The 15528-nt window shown below is 42.4% G+C and overlaps 1 protein-coding gene across 1 annotated transcript in view; it reads left to right on the top strand.

Annotated features, from left to right (window-relative positions):
* Positions 1-12409: 12409 nt before the first annotated feature.
* The window catches only part of SMARCA5 (SWI/SNF related, matrix associated, actin dependent regulator of chromatin, subfamily a, member 5), a 53174-nt gene continuing 50055 nt past the window's right edge, over positions 12410-15528 (top strand). The window contains exons 1-2 of the mRNA XM_004708748.2: positions 12410-13010; positions 15105-15179. Coding sequence (XP_004708805.1) covers positions 12834-13010; positions 15105-15179 — 252 coding nt within the window. The 5' untranslated portion in view covers positions 12410-12833. The remainder of the gene's footprint in view (positions 13011-15104; positions 15180-15528) is intronic.

The raw sequence follows: 15528 nt of genomic DNA, 5'->3' as shown, positions 1-15528 counted from the left end.
GTTGTGTCGGGAAGGTGGGCATCATAGAATGCCAATTTAATAGAAGAAAATATTCTTGCATTGAGGGAGTACTTGAGTGGAGGCCCAATGTGTTGTTATTGGCTTTGTTTTAAGGAACATTTTACCAAGTGGGGAGTAGGTTTTAAAATTTTAAAACACATCTTCTTTCTTTCTTTTTTTCAAAAGACTCAGTCCTTTGTATATAGAAATAAATGATTACAGAAACGCAGATGAAGAACACTGAGCCACAGACAAGACTGACTGTAGTTTATCTAGATTCATTGCCTTGATCTTCTTTAAACTCTCAACATAAGTTTCAATGAGCATCACTGGAGTATATATCTTTTTTGGTTTTTCTTCTTCTTCTTTCTCCTTCTCCTTCATGTTTTTGTATTTGTTTGCTTTTTTTTTTTTAAGTGAGAGATATTTTGGTATCTTGAAACATATAAAGTATCCTACTCTGTAATTCAACTGCCAAGTTTATGGTTTTCCCTGAACTTCTTCCAGGTCACTGGGCATTGGTCAGCTGTAGTATTGTTCAACTCTGTTTTAAGAACACTTGTAGCATGGCTCCGGGTGCCACATGGATTGTGTGGGGGCAAAGAAGGTGGGTTTCCTGCTGCTTGGGCTGAGGAAAAGCTTCAAAGGGCATTTTATATTTGCCTTTGATATTGCCTTAACCTTCTTTTGTGGGACAAACGTCTGTTAACCTTGAGATCTTGAAAATCATCTTCACATATGTCCTGAACTCACTTCATGGGTCAATGAGAGGGCTTCAAAAACTTCATGGCATAATGCAGTTAGGAGAAAATGGAATGTTCCCACAAAGTTTGAGGACTCCTTATTTTCCTAAATTCTGAAGCACCCTCCACTCTTTTTTAGCAGCTACCTAGATGTTTTGATCTGACAGCATAAATCCATTTGCATGCATTAATTATCAATGCCCTAACTAGTGTAATCTTTGAGACAAATGCCATGCTTTTTATGGAAAGAAAAATCCAGCTTTTCATTTTTAAAACCCAGCTTGATGTGTGTGAGTGTGACAGTGTGCGTGTGTATGTGTGTGTATTTTTTAAAGTAATACATTTCAGATTGTTGACTGCTATCCCAACAAACAGTTACAGTCATTAAATCCTGATGGCCCTCCTCCCACTTCAGGTCTCAAGATTCACTGCCATTGAGTGGATGCCAACTCATAGCAGCCATGCAGGACAAGGTAGAACTGCCCTGTAGGTTTCGACGACTGTGAATTTTTTTCATGTTTATTGGCACATAATCCACATATCATACCAGTCAATAGTTCAATCATATCCAGGATTGCACAATTATGACTCCAATCAACCAGAATATTTTATTTTCATGGTTAAATCTCTTCCAAAATGATTTGTGTAATCACCATCAGCTCTAACGTTCCCTCCCTGCTCCTGCACACCTTATTTGCTCCCCAACCCCCTCTCCCTCCCTGCCTTCCAACCCCCACCCAACTGCCCCTATAAACCCTTGCATCAGTTATTATCTCTATGCATCTACTGCTTCTGTGCTTCACAAACTAGAGAACCCAACAGAACAATAAGAAACAGAAACAAAATAAAGTGGTAAGGATATAATAATAATAAAAGATAAAAATACAAATACTGAGCAAGAAAGAAAAGACAACCATCCATATTTAAAAGGCCAGGGAAGAAATTTTTTGTCATGGAACAAGCAAGAAATACTTGCATCTAGAACAATTTCAAGTTGGGTCAAGAGGGAGGTCAGCTGACCACATATCAAGTTCAATCCCATATAATCACGATTGCAATGATCTCTGATAATAAAGCTGTTCAAGACCTTTGCCTATTGCTAGAGGGGATCTGCTAGCATCTTAATCTAACTAGATGCTCTGCAGATGGACTTGGGACTCCCAGTGTCCTCCATAGCCTTCTACAAGTTGGGTGTTTGCCATTTAGGTTCTGATACTTTTCCCTTTGTCATATTTGAATCTGTCACTGTGAGGGGGGCATGGAGGTACTAAATATATGGTGATTCTGGGTCTCTTTCCATTAAACACCCACCAAACCGGGGTTCCCCCCTCCCAAGTTCCCATGACCACCACTTCTACAGGTCCAGGGCTACCACTCTCTACTTCCTCTCCCATCTGAGTACCCCACCTTTGGGGCAGGGCTCAGTTCATTCTGCCGGGTATCTATATTAAGTCCTCCGGTGTGGCCCCTGGGTTATGCCATACTGCCCGCAAGGTCAGCATCCAAGGTCATCATGGTGTTTAGTCCATGGCTTGATGCACTGAAGGTTGGGTAGAAATGCATTCATTTGTCTACCTAGGTATATAAAATCTGGTCCATTGCCCCACTAAATTCCCTACAACCATTGTGTCTAATCCCTTCCTGATGTGAGGTTACTTCTCCTGAATCACCCACCATAGTCACCAACAGAACTGTCAGTGTCTCCTGTGAAAGGCAGGTCTCCTCTCCCCTGGTCTTGGCTTGGTTTTCTGGCAAGGTTCTCCCTTTACTTGGGACCCATTGACTTATCCCAGCTTGTTTTCGTGTTGTGTAGCCTCAAGTGGATAGCCTTCTACCATTCTGCCCCTCTTGAAGGAGTGACCCCAGACAATGTGAAGTTTCCTCCTTCAAGGTGATTCTTGTGAGGTGCATAAAAGGGAGCTGATGGATATTTCATGGCCAGGAGGTAGCTTTCTCCACTTTTGTTCAGGAATTGGTCCCTTAGATTTGTTTAATTGGTATTTCTCCTGATAGTAGTGGACTCATCCAATACTTGCCCTTTTGTAATTAGCTGACTTCACTCAGCATAATGACTTCCAGGTCCTTCCATGTCATGCAGTGTTTCATGCTTTCATTGTTGTGTTTTAGAGATGCATAGTATCTCATTGTATGTATGTAGTTCGTTGTGTGTATGTACCATAGTCTCTGTATTCATTCTTCCACTTTTGGGTATTTGGGCTGCTTCCAATTTCTTGCTCTTGTGAACTGTGCTACTATGAACATGGAAAAGCATGCATCCACTTGTGTTGTGTCTCTTATCTCTTTAGGGTAAATGCCTAATAGTAATATTGCTGGATCATATGGGATTTCGATTTCCAGTTGCTTTAAGTATCGCCATATCATTTTTCCATAGTAGCTGCATGTATTTACAAGTCCAACAGTGTACACCAGTTCTAATCTCTCTACAGCCTCTCCAGCTTTTGCTGTTTTCTTTTGTTTTGGTTTTTAAAAATTTGGGTGTAAAGTGGCATCTCATTGTAGTTTTAATTTGCATCTCCGTGATGGCTAGTGATCGTGAGCATTTTTCATGTGTTGTTAGCCCTTGTACTTCACTTTCAGCGAACAGTTATTTTCTTATTGACCTATTGTAGAGTTCTGCATATCTTGCTCATTAGCCCTTTGCCCAATGTGTGTTGGTAAACATTTTTTCCAGTGTGTGGCCTCTTGGTTCACTCTCCTGATGAAGTCTTTTGATGTGCATCAGTGATGTCATTTCAGCACGTCCCAGTCATCTCTCTTGTTTTCTGCTGTGTATTGCTCCTCCATCATACGCGGTAGTGTATGTGTGCCCTGCAGTAGGGCCCCTAAGTTTGCTCCTGCCTTCTCCTTGATGATCCTGAGAGCTTTGGGGTTTGTAGTTAAGTCTTTAATCCACCTTGAGTTTGCATGGGGAAAACTATGGGTCTTGTTTCATTCTCCTGCATATGGAAATCCAGTTTGTCCAACACCATTTGGTTGAAGAGGCTGACTTTCTCCCGTTGGATATTTCTAGGTCCTTTGTCAAAACTTAGTTGCTGGTAGGCTGATGCATTTATGTCTGGTTTTCTGTTACGATTCATTGATTTATGTATCTCTCATTGTATCAGGACCAGGCTGCTTTGTCCACTGTGGCTATGTGGTAGATTTTTAGGTCAGGCAGTGCAGGCCTTCTATTTGATTCTTTTAAAGTTCTTTGTTTATCCTGGAGTTTTGGCCTGCCCATATAAAATGGTTTCTGCCTCTGCACGCACTGAGTGTGCTTGAGAATATTAAAGCTCTTGGCAGAAGTTGTAGATTTTAGTTTTAATAGATATTTTTTATGAGGAGGAGCACATTCTGATTTTGTCATTACTCTTGAGAATTTAGAAATATCATGTTTATAGTTATTCAGTTTTATTAGTTACTGACTTGTAAGGCAATAAAAAGTTTTTTTTTTTTTTTTTGAAAGATAATTGCTATTTTGGGGGCAATTTTATTTATTGTGTTTTCTGGTATTTGTTCCTTTCCATAATTTGGTATCAGATCCTTTCATTTATATACTTAAGAATAATTTTAGGATTTCTAAACCAGAACCCAAGATTTCTAGCTAATACTGTAAAGATTGAATAAATATTCTGAATATACACTAAATATAATTTCTACTTAAGAATACATTTTAAAAATATTTATTCAGAGACGTCAGACAGGGCAAGATATGACAAAATAATAATTTATAAATTATCAAGGGCTCATGAGGGAGGGGGGAGCGGGGAGGGAGGGGAAAAATGAGGACCTAATGCCTGGGGCTTAAGTGGAGAGGAAATGTTTTGAGAATGATGAGGGCAATGAATGTACAAATGCGCTTTACACAATTGATGTATGTATGGATTGTGATAAGAGTTGTATGATCCCCTAATAAAATGACTAAAAAAAGAAAAGAATAAAAATAAATAAATAAAAATATTTATTCTATACATTAAAAATGTTTTTATATTACTAGACAGCACTTTCTCAGAATCTCCTTTGGGGGAGAGAATATTGTTTAAAATAAAACTAGTTAATAATAATCATGGGAATTCATTTTTGAAAAGTGAGAGAATATTGATAAGCATATATTCTTAGATATTTCTTGTTAAACTAGGAAATGGCACATCTATTGGGCCAGGGACATTTCCCCAGAACTCAATTGAAAAATTAAACATTCGAGTAGTTGAAGCTTACAGGATATCCATTCAAAGGGCATTCTTTCTGTTTGAAGTTCAGCAGAATCAAATACTTGGCTCAATAACATTTTTACATTTTATTTATTTTATTGTTGTTTAGAATATATACATCGAAACATACGCCAAGTCCACAGTTTCTACATGAGTAATTCAGTGACGTTGCTTCTCCTGTGGGAGTTGTGCAACTATTCTTAGCCCCTGTGCTGAGTGAGCCCTTTCCTATTAGCATACATTCATTGCACCCGAAGATTGCTAAGGATAGGTTCCTTTAAGTTGCTGTTCTCAATTTGATCTTAAAAGAGCATCGTGCTCAAGACATGTTTTACTTATTAAGCTAAACTATTGTTTGATTTTAAGAAGGCTTCATAGCATATTTGTGGTTGTAGGTTCAGGGGTCCTCAAACTATGGCTCGCGGGCCACATGCGGCCGCCCAAGGATATTTATCCAGGCCACCGGGTGTTTTTGCCCCTTTTTGTTTTTCACTTCAAAATAAGATATGTGCAGTGTGTATAGGAATTTGTTCATAGTTTGTTTTTTTTTAAACTATAGTCTGGCCCTCCAGCAGGTCTGAGGGACAGTGAACTGGCCCCTTGTTTAAAAAGTTTGAGGACCCCGGGGAGATTGCCTCAAGTAGTTTCAGGTGTTCATTCAACTTCTATGGCTCCAGAAAGCCAGGAGTCTGTGAATGTTTGAAATCTTGATCCACAACTTCCCCTCTTTATCAGGATTACTCTATGAAAACTTTGATCAAAATGTTCAGTAATGTTAGTAGCTGGGTACCATCCAGCTCTTCTGATCTCAATGCAATAGAGACAGTTGTTCATGGAAACAGTTAAGGACACATTCCTTATCTTCCTCCTCTTCCTGACTCTCTTTCTTCCTTTGTTTCTCTAGGCAAATAGAACATAGAAACTAAAACAAACTCACTGCCATCAAGTCATTTCTGACTCATAACGATGCTTTAGGATTGGGTAGAATTGCCTCTTTGGATTTCCCATACTGTAAATCTCTCTGTTAGTAGAAAGCCTCATCTTTGTCTCGGAGAGCAGCTGATCTTGCAACTAGCTGTCCAACCCTACCCACTACCCAACCAGAGCTCCTTACAATGCCACCAGGGCTCACGGAAAAGAACGTAAATAAATGTAATTCAAAACCACAACGATATACTAAATAAATGCAAATTAAAAATCCCAATGGTATATGGGTGGATAAAATCTGAAAAAACATCAACAATAACAAAAACAACTAGAAAATATCAAATGTTGCCAAGGATGTGAGGAAACTGAATTCCTTATTCATTGCAGGTAGGAATGCAAAATGGAACAACTATAGGGGAGAACAGGGTGATAGGTCCTTAAAAACCTAAAAATAGAACTTCAATATGACCTAGCAATTCCATTCTTACACTTTTATACCAGTGTTCACTATATTACTCTTCACAATTACCAAAAAGAGAAAATAATCAAAATACTTATGAACAGATGAATGGATAAATCACAGGCACACACACACACACACACACACACCCTGGTGGCATAATGGTTATAAGAAGTTGGGCTGCTAACCCAAATGTCAGTAGTTCAAAATCACCAAACTCTAGAGGAGCTTCCTACTCCCGTAAAAAGTTACAGTCTCAGAAACTAAAAGGGGCAGTTCTACCCTGCCCTATAGGGTCACACTAAATAGCTGTGAATAGACATATACACACACATATCACATACATATATACATATATATATATATACACACACACACACACATTACTGTTAAGCCGAGAGAAGAAGCAAAGTCTTGATGTGTGCTATAATGTGGATAAGGATCCCTGGTGGCCTGGTGAGCTAGGCATTAGGTTGCTAATCAAAAGGCTAGGACCGTATATAGTCGTGTATAAGCTGAGATTTTCATCACATTTTTAATGCAGTTTTTGGCCTCGGCTGACACTCAGGTCGGCTTATACTCGAGTATATATGGTAATTCAAACCCACCAGCCACTCAAAAAGAGAAAGATCAGGCTGTCTGTTCCTGTAAAGATTTATAATCTCTGAAACCCTGCATATAAGGTTATGAGTTGGAATTGATTCGACAGCAGTAGGTAAGGTTTTACAATGTGGACAGAACCTGGAAATATTTCCACTGCCATCGAGGCGATTCCAACTCAAAGGACCCTTTACATGGCTCCAGAGGCTGAAAATCCTTGCCGAACAGATAGCCTCATCTTCCTCTTCTAGAGTGGTTGGGGGATTCAAACTGCTGACTTTGTGGCTAGCAGTCTAACACTCATCCAATAGTGTCAACAGGGTTCCTTTCAGGACATTATTTTTGAGTGAAATAAGTCTTTCACAGAAGGGCAAATATTGTATTACTTCCCTCATATAAAAAGACAAGAAAGGGCACACATATAAAGGACCAATGTTTATTAATGGTTATCAGAGATGAAAACAAACAAGCCAACCCAAGAAATACCATATTACCTAGCAATTCCACTCTTACACTTGTACACCAGTGCTCATTATATTACTATTCACAGTTACCCCAAAGTGAAGACAATCTAAATGCTCATGAACAGATGAATAGATAAAACACACACACACACACACACACACACACACACACCCTGGTGGCATAGTAACTACTGTCCAAAAACACGGAGTCATTTCTGACTCATAGCAACCCCCTGGAATAGGGTAGAACTGCCACTGTGAGTTGATGAGACTGTAATTCTCTATGGGAGTAGAAAGCCTCATTTTGCTTCCTCAGCACAGCTGGTGGTTTCCAACTGCTGACTCTGGTGAGTAGCTCAATGCTTAACCATTATGCCACCAGGGCTCCTGGAGATGGGAAGGGGGGTTTATTGTTTATGGAGTTTGGAGTTTCAGTTTATGTAGATGGAAGAATAATATTGGTTAAGGCTGGTTCCCATAGTTGATTATTGTAAGTGCTGTCAATACGTTTTATACCTGTATAAGTTCAATTGGAAAATATATATTTTTAAAATAAGAGTGTGTGTGAGAGAGAGAGAGAACCTATTGAGGTTGCATATATACATCCAAACACTACGTGGGATTTGGTTTCTTGGTTTAGAGCAGCAGTTCTCAACCTGTGGGTCACAACCCCTTTGGGAGTTGAACGATCCTTTCACAGTGGTCGCCCCATTCATAACAGTAGCAAAATTATAGTGATGAAGCAGCAACGAAAATAATGCTATGGTTGGGGGGAGGTCACCACAACATGAGGAACTGTATGAAAGGGCCGCGGCATTAGGAAGGTTGAGAACCACTGGACTAGAGGTTTAGGCTCATTGTTTCATAGGACATTCCGATGAATTGGCCTAGCAATGTGTTTAGTTCTTCCATTCTGTTTTCTAGTTCATTACATAGTTCCTGGCATCTTACAGCTTGAAAAGTAGCCATTACCCTTAACTCATGAATAAATAAACCTTTATTGAATGTGGCACCTGGGAATACAAAAATGATTAACACCCTGTAGGGCAGATAACAATCTGTAGAATACAAATTCGTTATCAAATAGAAGTGCTTTAATTCCGTAATAAATGGAAGCAAAATGAGTTTAGGATGTTTTAGAGAGCCTAAATTAGTCTATTAAAAATTTAGTTCTGATTCTTGATGACATATCTTTATTAAGAGAATTGCACTTTAAGTCTGGCTAGACCAGAGGATGTACACTGGAACAGATAGGAACTGGAAATACAGGGAATCCAGGGCAGATGATCCCTTCAGGACCAGTGGTGTGAGTGGCGATACTGGGAGGGTAGAGGGAGAGTGGGTTGGAAAGAGGGAACCGATTACAAGGAACTATGTGACCTCCTCCCTGGGGGACAGACAACCGAAAAGTGGGTGAAGGGAGACGTCAGACAGGGCAAGATATGACAAAATAATAATTTATAAATTATCAAGGGCTCATGAGGGAGGGGGGAGCGGGGAGGGAGGGGAAAAATGAGGACATAATGCCAGGGGCTTAAGTGGAGAGGAAATGTTTTGGGAACGATGAGGGCAATGAATGTACAAATGCACTTTACACAATTGATGTATGTATGGATTGTGATAAGAGTTGTATGAGCTCCTAATAGAATGATTAGGGGGAAAAAAGGAGAATTGCACTTTCTAATTTGGTGTTTGATGGTTTAGGGAAAGATTCAACCCAAAGCTCTCTTCTTTTGTTATCTACTACTGTGTTTTTATATAAAGAAGCTAATATTCACTGGGTTGCTAACTACCAAAGATAAGTAAATTAAAGATTTTTACCTATTTCTGGAGTCTGAACTGGATCAAAAATGTAATCAAAATGCCTTGATAATTACTGGTGAGTAGAATGTGAAAGTTGGAAACAAAGAAAAGGATCAGTAATTAGAAAGTAAAGCTTTCGTGACAGAAATGATGCTAGAAACCCCATGATAAAATTCTGTAAGACCCACCTATTTATTGGAAATGCCCTTTTTCAAGTTGAATTTTTCAAATTCAAATTTCTCCTGGAATACATAGGAATCAAACCAGCCACATCTGTGCAAAGAGCTGATGAGGAAGCTCCCAATCATGCACTGGAACAAGGCCAGGGGACAACTGTGGAGTAGAACATCTGCTGCTCGTATGACAATTCAAGTCAAAGCTGAATAAAATTAGAACAAGTCCATGAGAGAAAGTGGATAATACTTAGTATATCCCACCAGAATTTAGAGACCATCGCAAGACTAGAACACTAGTGACCACAGTGGGTGGTGGGATTTCATTAGACATAGGAAAGAAAGAAAAACTGAAATAGATGTCACAGAGACTCTGAAACTTCCCCTATGGAGTTTAGTGAATAAACAAATGGTGGAGTGAAAGAGTTGAACAGATGACGTTAAAGGGCAGCTCAAGAAGGGAAAGGATTACAATGAAATGTGTGAAGACCTAGAATTAGAAAACCCAAAGAGAAAAACAAGCTTGCCATTTCTCAAGCAGAAAGGACTGAAGAAAACAATTCATGACTTAGTTGCTATATTTAGGATTCTTTGGGTGAGATCTATGGACCGTGTTTACTTCTGTTGGACATGGGTTTGCTGTGAGTCGGAAACAACTTGATAGCACCTAATAACCAGGGCAAAATATTGAATGATGTAGGAAGTTTTTATCAAAAGAAGGTGGAAGGAATATAACGACTCGCAGTACCAAAAAGAACAGTCAACCATTTCAGGAGGTAGCCTATGGTACAAACCGACGGTGTTGATGGGAAAAAGCCAAGCTGCACTGAAGGGATTGGCAAAAAACAAGGCTCCTGGAATTGGATGGAAAGCCAGCGTTTCACCAAATAGATACCCTGCTGGTAGTGCTCACTCCTCTGTGCTAAGTTCACACCTGGGCAGCCAACTAGAAGAGGTGCGTATTTTTGGCCATTACAAACAAAGATGATCCAACAGAATGTGGAAATCATTGATATAACATGCAAGTAAAATTTTATTCAAGATAGTTAAAAAATGGCTGCAGAAGTATATCAACAGGGAACTGCTAGAAGTTTAAGCTGAATCCGGAAAAGGACATGGAGAGAAAGATGCATTTGCTAGAACAGAACAGGAGGCAACTATGTGGTTAAAAGTCAGCAACGGTGTGCAGCAGAGTTGTATCCTTCTTTCATACTTAGTCCATCCGTATGCGGAATAAATAATCTGAGAAGGTGGACTATCTGGCGAAGCCAGCATCAGGATTGGAGGGAGACTCATTCACAACCTGTAATCTACAGATGACACACCTTGCTTGCTGAAGCGCTTCCTGGTGAAGATCCAAGATGAATCTTCAGACTGGATTATATCAACATAAAGAAAACAAAAATCTTCACAAATGGACCAATAAGCAACCTCATGATGAACAGAAAAGTTTGAAGCTGTCAAGATGTCATTTTACTTGGATCCACAATTATAGCCCATGAAATACCGTAGTTAAGAAATCACACAAAGTAACGCTCTGGGGAAATCTGCTTCACAAGAACTCTTTAAAGTGGTAAAAAGCAAATATGTCATTTGGAGGACTAAGGCGTGCCTAACCAATCCATGCTATTTTCAGTGGTCTCATGCATGAGACAGCCGGACAATGAATAAAAAATACCAAAGAATTGATGGCTTTTGAATTGTGGTTTTGGTGAAGAATATTCAACATAAGGAGAGTTTAAAAAGTCTGTGGAAAAAATGAGTTTAAAAAATAACAGAAAGTTCCCACCAAGAACTTTTTTTGGAAGGCCGCTGGTGTACCAGGGAGGAGACCTGGTGGCAGTGGTGACACACTCGGCTGAGATCAGCCCAATAAGGACAGCTGTTTGAAACCCCGGCCTCTCTGAAGGAGAAAGACAGGCTTTCTACTCCTGTAAAGGATTACAGTCTTGGAATCTTGCAGAGGCAGTTATACCATGTCATAGATGGCCGCTATGAGAGGGCATCAACTGGACAGCAGTGGGTTTCTTGTTTTCTTTTTGTTTTGGTGTGCCATGCCACGCTAAAAGAAAGACCCACTCTATTTTGGAATATGTACAACCAAAATGCTCCTTAGAAGCGATGTTACCACTTTCACTCACATACATGTTAACTGGAGCGACCAGTTCTTGGGGGGATATCACGCTTGGTAGACCTTCAAGGAGCTGGATTGACATAGCACTTGCAACAATGGATTCAAACACAGCAAACGTGAACGTGGCGCAGGGCCGGCAGTGTGCTTCCTTCTGTTGTGTATGGGATTGTTATAACTCGCTGGTAAGCTTTTCACAGTAACACAATGTATTTCTAGATGATCGATTCGCCTATTAAGTGGAGATTAAGTACTTAAATCGCCAAACTCACTGTCATCGAGCTGATTTCGACTCCTATTGACCCTGCAGGACAGGGTAGAACTGCCTCTGTGGGTTTGAGACTCTTTCAGCGAGTAGAAAGCCTGGTCTTTCTCCGTGGCAGCGGCTGAAGGTTTCAAGCCACCAAGGTTCCTATTAAAATCACAATATAAGACATTTTGTTGGAGACAATAAGGAAGCGAGCAGTCACGGGTTAACGAACGACCTTGTGCCAGCCGTACGGCGACACTTTTAAAGTACAGGTGTCACAAGTATTAAAAGCCAGCACAGGCCTCCAGGTTTCAGTACAAGCAGCAAAATCTGGGCAAGTTTATAGGAAATGCAGCCAATCTCCGCCAGGCCAAGCAGATAACAGAGCCAAGGACCCAGAGCCGTAAGAACGCCGGAGGAGTGAAGTCAATTGGATGCCAAAGGCGCGCCAGCAAACTCTTCCGAGAACTGCTCCCGGCTTCCCAGAGGCTCCGCCCACTCCCTCTCCGCCCCGCCCAGCGAGCACGCCGGAGGCCCGGGAGGTGTGAGAGGCGAGGGGGAAAAGGCAGAAGGGTGCGCATGCGCCTTCCGATTCTAGCGAGGCAATCAGCAGTATCGCGAGAGTTGAGAGCGGTGGCGTAGGTAGTTGTCCTGGTTGCTGGCGAGCTGGGTAGCTGCCGTAGCAAGAAGTGGAGGAGGTGAAGCTAGTTCCCAGCCTCAGTCTCTTTCGCTTTCCTTTCCCTTCCCTCACCCCCTCCGCCCTCCTCTCAAACAGCCCGCCTCCCTTGACCTCGGCGACCCGGCTGGCCCCGCCCACTCCCGTCGACGCGATTCCCGCCGGGAGGCAAAAAGCGGGGTCGAACCCTCAGCGCCGCGGAGGAGGCCGACGGCCGGGAGGAGGCTGCGGGGTGCCGCTCAGGCCAGTCACCGAGCCTCGGCTCCAGGGAGAGTTCGGGGAGTCCTCTTGCCCAGCCATCGGCTCGCTGCGGCGTGCCCCCAGGCCTAGGCCTTTGCCTCCCTCCCTGCGGGGCTCAGTGGGCAGCAGCGGCTGACGCAGACGGAAGGAACATCATGTCGTCCGCGACCGAGCCTCCGCCACTCCCGCCGCCGGAGAGCGCGCCTTCCAAATCTGCAGCCTTCGCCGCCGGCGGCGGCAGCAACGGCAGCAACAAAGGCGGCCCGGAGGGCGTCGTGTCCCAGGCAGTTTCCTCTGCCGTCAGCGCCGGCTCCGCGGACGCCGACATGGAGGTGAGGAGACCGAGGGCGGCGTGGGGGCGCGGGGAGCGGGTGTCCCCCCCGGCCCCGTCAGGCTTGCCTCACTCAGCCGCCGAGCCCTCTCCACTCGGCACCAAACTCGGGCTCGCGCCCTTGGGATCCACAGGGTGCGCTCATCCTGGCGCCCTCGTGCTTCCTCACCCGCCGCCGACTCCCTGTGGCTTCTGGACACTTTGCATGTAAATTACCTGCTGCTGCTGCTGCAGCTTTAGCAAACCTGGCTGCGGCGCCCTTCCAGAGAGGATGTTCCGGGTCCCCGTGGCCGAGGGGGAGCTCCACCAGGTCCCCACCGTGTCTTCCAATCTCTGGGAACTGAGGTTTTCGTTCCCGGGAGTGGATCCAGGGCTTCGGGCTGTGCAGCTCCTCCGGGAAGGAGGCAGGCACGGAGGCGGCGCATCCCTGGACTCGGGCCCGTTTTCTTCCTCGGGGTCCCGGCGGGGGCGGTATCTGTTTGGGGCAGAAACAATGGCGAAGGCCAGAGGGCCGAGTGCGCTGTGGGGATAAGCGAGGCGCAGCTGCTCCCGCGAAGGGAGAAGAGGCCCCTCCCAGGCACTGTTCCAACCCCAGGGATGCAGCCAGAGCATCAGCAGCTGTCCTGGACCCCTTATGTAATGTGAAGGGGGTGGGGGCTGTGTGAGTGGATGAATGAGTTAGTAGTGACCAGTCCAGAGCTACCCCTCTTTTGGGCCTTTGCCTCCCGCCTCCAATTCCACACCACCCCCCCTTTTAAATTTAAAAGCCATTTTAAATAGACAACCACTGATTGTTGAGGCCCGTGGGCCTGGGGGATGGCGACTGTGCCGGTGCCCTGGGGGTCGGAAGAGGGAGCTGCCAAGCCGGGCCTCTGCTCTGTCCATGGCTTGGCGATATCTGGGCACGAAGTTGCTGCTCCTAAGATTTGCATTCTTGGTGTTGGACGGCTTTAAGATATTTTAATAGCCCCAGCATGAGGGTTTCCGGGACTTTCCCATCCTCAAAGGCGAATGAAGGGAATGGTGCGCTAATATGGTAAGCTAGTGTAAAAGTAATACAAATGAGGAAATGGCAGCGCAGTTGTACCAGTAAGTCCTTTGCCGCAGTCTTTTAAAAAACTTTAGTGGTGAGCATGGTCTAGTAGAATAGGAAAACAGATTATTCTGTAGTTTACAGTGATGGGAATTTGTTACAAATGATTGGTATGGAGGATTGCCTCTCTTACCACCCCTCCACTCCCTTTGGATTACCAGATCTATGTAATTTACGTTTTATGACTGCAGGAGGTTTAAAATTAGTGGCATTGAAAGCAAACTTGTGTGCAGACAAGTTGGCAGTTTTCATCAACTTCCCCAAATGGTTTGCTCTTGAACCCTTGGATATCTTTTTTATAGCCCTGGATAGCTTTATTGTAGCAGGAATTGTCAAGCACAGATTTCTGCATTTATGAAAATCATGCTGTTATCAAGTGTTCTGTACTTTTTTAAATGGATAAGTACAACTTTGCAATGTAAAAATCGTTGCTGATTTTTGTTGTTTGGCATTTTAGATTTCAGGGAGAATAAATTTGCAAGAAAAAGACATTTCATACAGTTTAAGAGTCAGCTTATTCAGTTAAGACTGAGGGGTATTGTTTTTGCAATATCTCAAAAGATAAAGATCAGAGTGAAATGGTACTTTTCAGGTGTACATTTGTGCCCCCCACAAAGCAGCTATTAGAATTTTCTGATTAAAAGAAGGGAACAGCCTCCCCCATTTGACATCATATAAACCCCACTTCCCACTACAAATTAGAAAAGAGAACCTGTTGCCCATATGGCTTTTATTGAAGGAAATTTTATTTTAGGTTTGTGATATTGGTAACAATATTGTATTTTAATTTAGGTAATAGCCACACAATATCCGTATTTGGATTAGATAGCTTGTTATCCCCATTGTATTTAATTTCTACATTTCCTATGAGTCTAGAAGACAGGGATTTAAGTATTAGAAAATTTGTGGCAGGAATATATGATTAAGAAAGTGATTTGGGTAGAAATTAGTCAATAATGGTGTAAACTTCTTAGACAATTCCACATTTTCCCATCCTTTCAGGAAGTGTTTGATGATGCATCACCTGGGAAGCAGAAAGAAATCCAAGAACCAGATCCTACTTATGAAGAAAAAATGGTATGTTGTAGGCATGTGAATAATAGCCTATAATGAAAACTTTTTATTGGATGGTCAAATGTATTGAATGTCTTTGTTTAGTTTTTCTAACTAGGGTACCAGTTAAAATAAAACTTATATAACATGAAGTGCTGCAACTTTTGTAACAATTGTATTTATTTGTAAATTAATATTAATGAAATATAATTGTTTGGATTATGTTAGCATTGAAGATTTTAGCATCTCTAAGGAGGTGAATTAAATATCAGGAAAAATAGTTATTGAGCATTTGCTTTTCCCGTATGTCTAGCTTTGTATTCTAAATGGTTAGAAAGAGATAATGCTCCTTGTGCCTGGCTTTTCTTTTTTT

The sequence above is a fragment of the Echinops telfairi genome, unplaced genomic scaffold, assembly GCF_000313985.2.
Source record: "Echinops telfairi isolate 266 unplaced genomic scaffold, ASM31398v2 ScPeMD7_5868;HRSCAF=6743_0, whole genome shotgun sequence".
Lineage (NCBI taxonomy): Eukaryota > Metazoa > Chordata > Mammalia > Afrosoricida > Tenrecidae > Echinops > Echinops telfairi.
The sequence above is the reverse complement of the archived record's forward strand: the minus strand, read 5'-3'. Positions and strand labels throughout refer to the sequence as shown.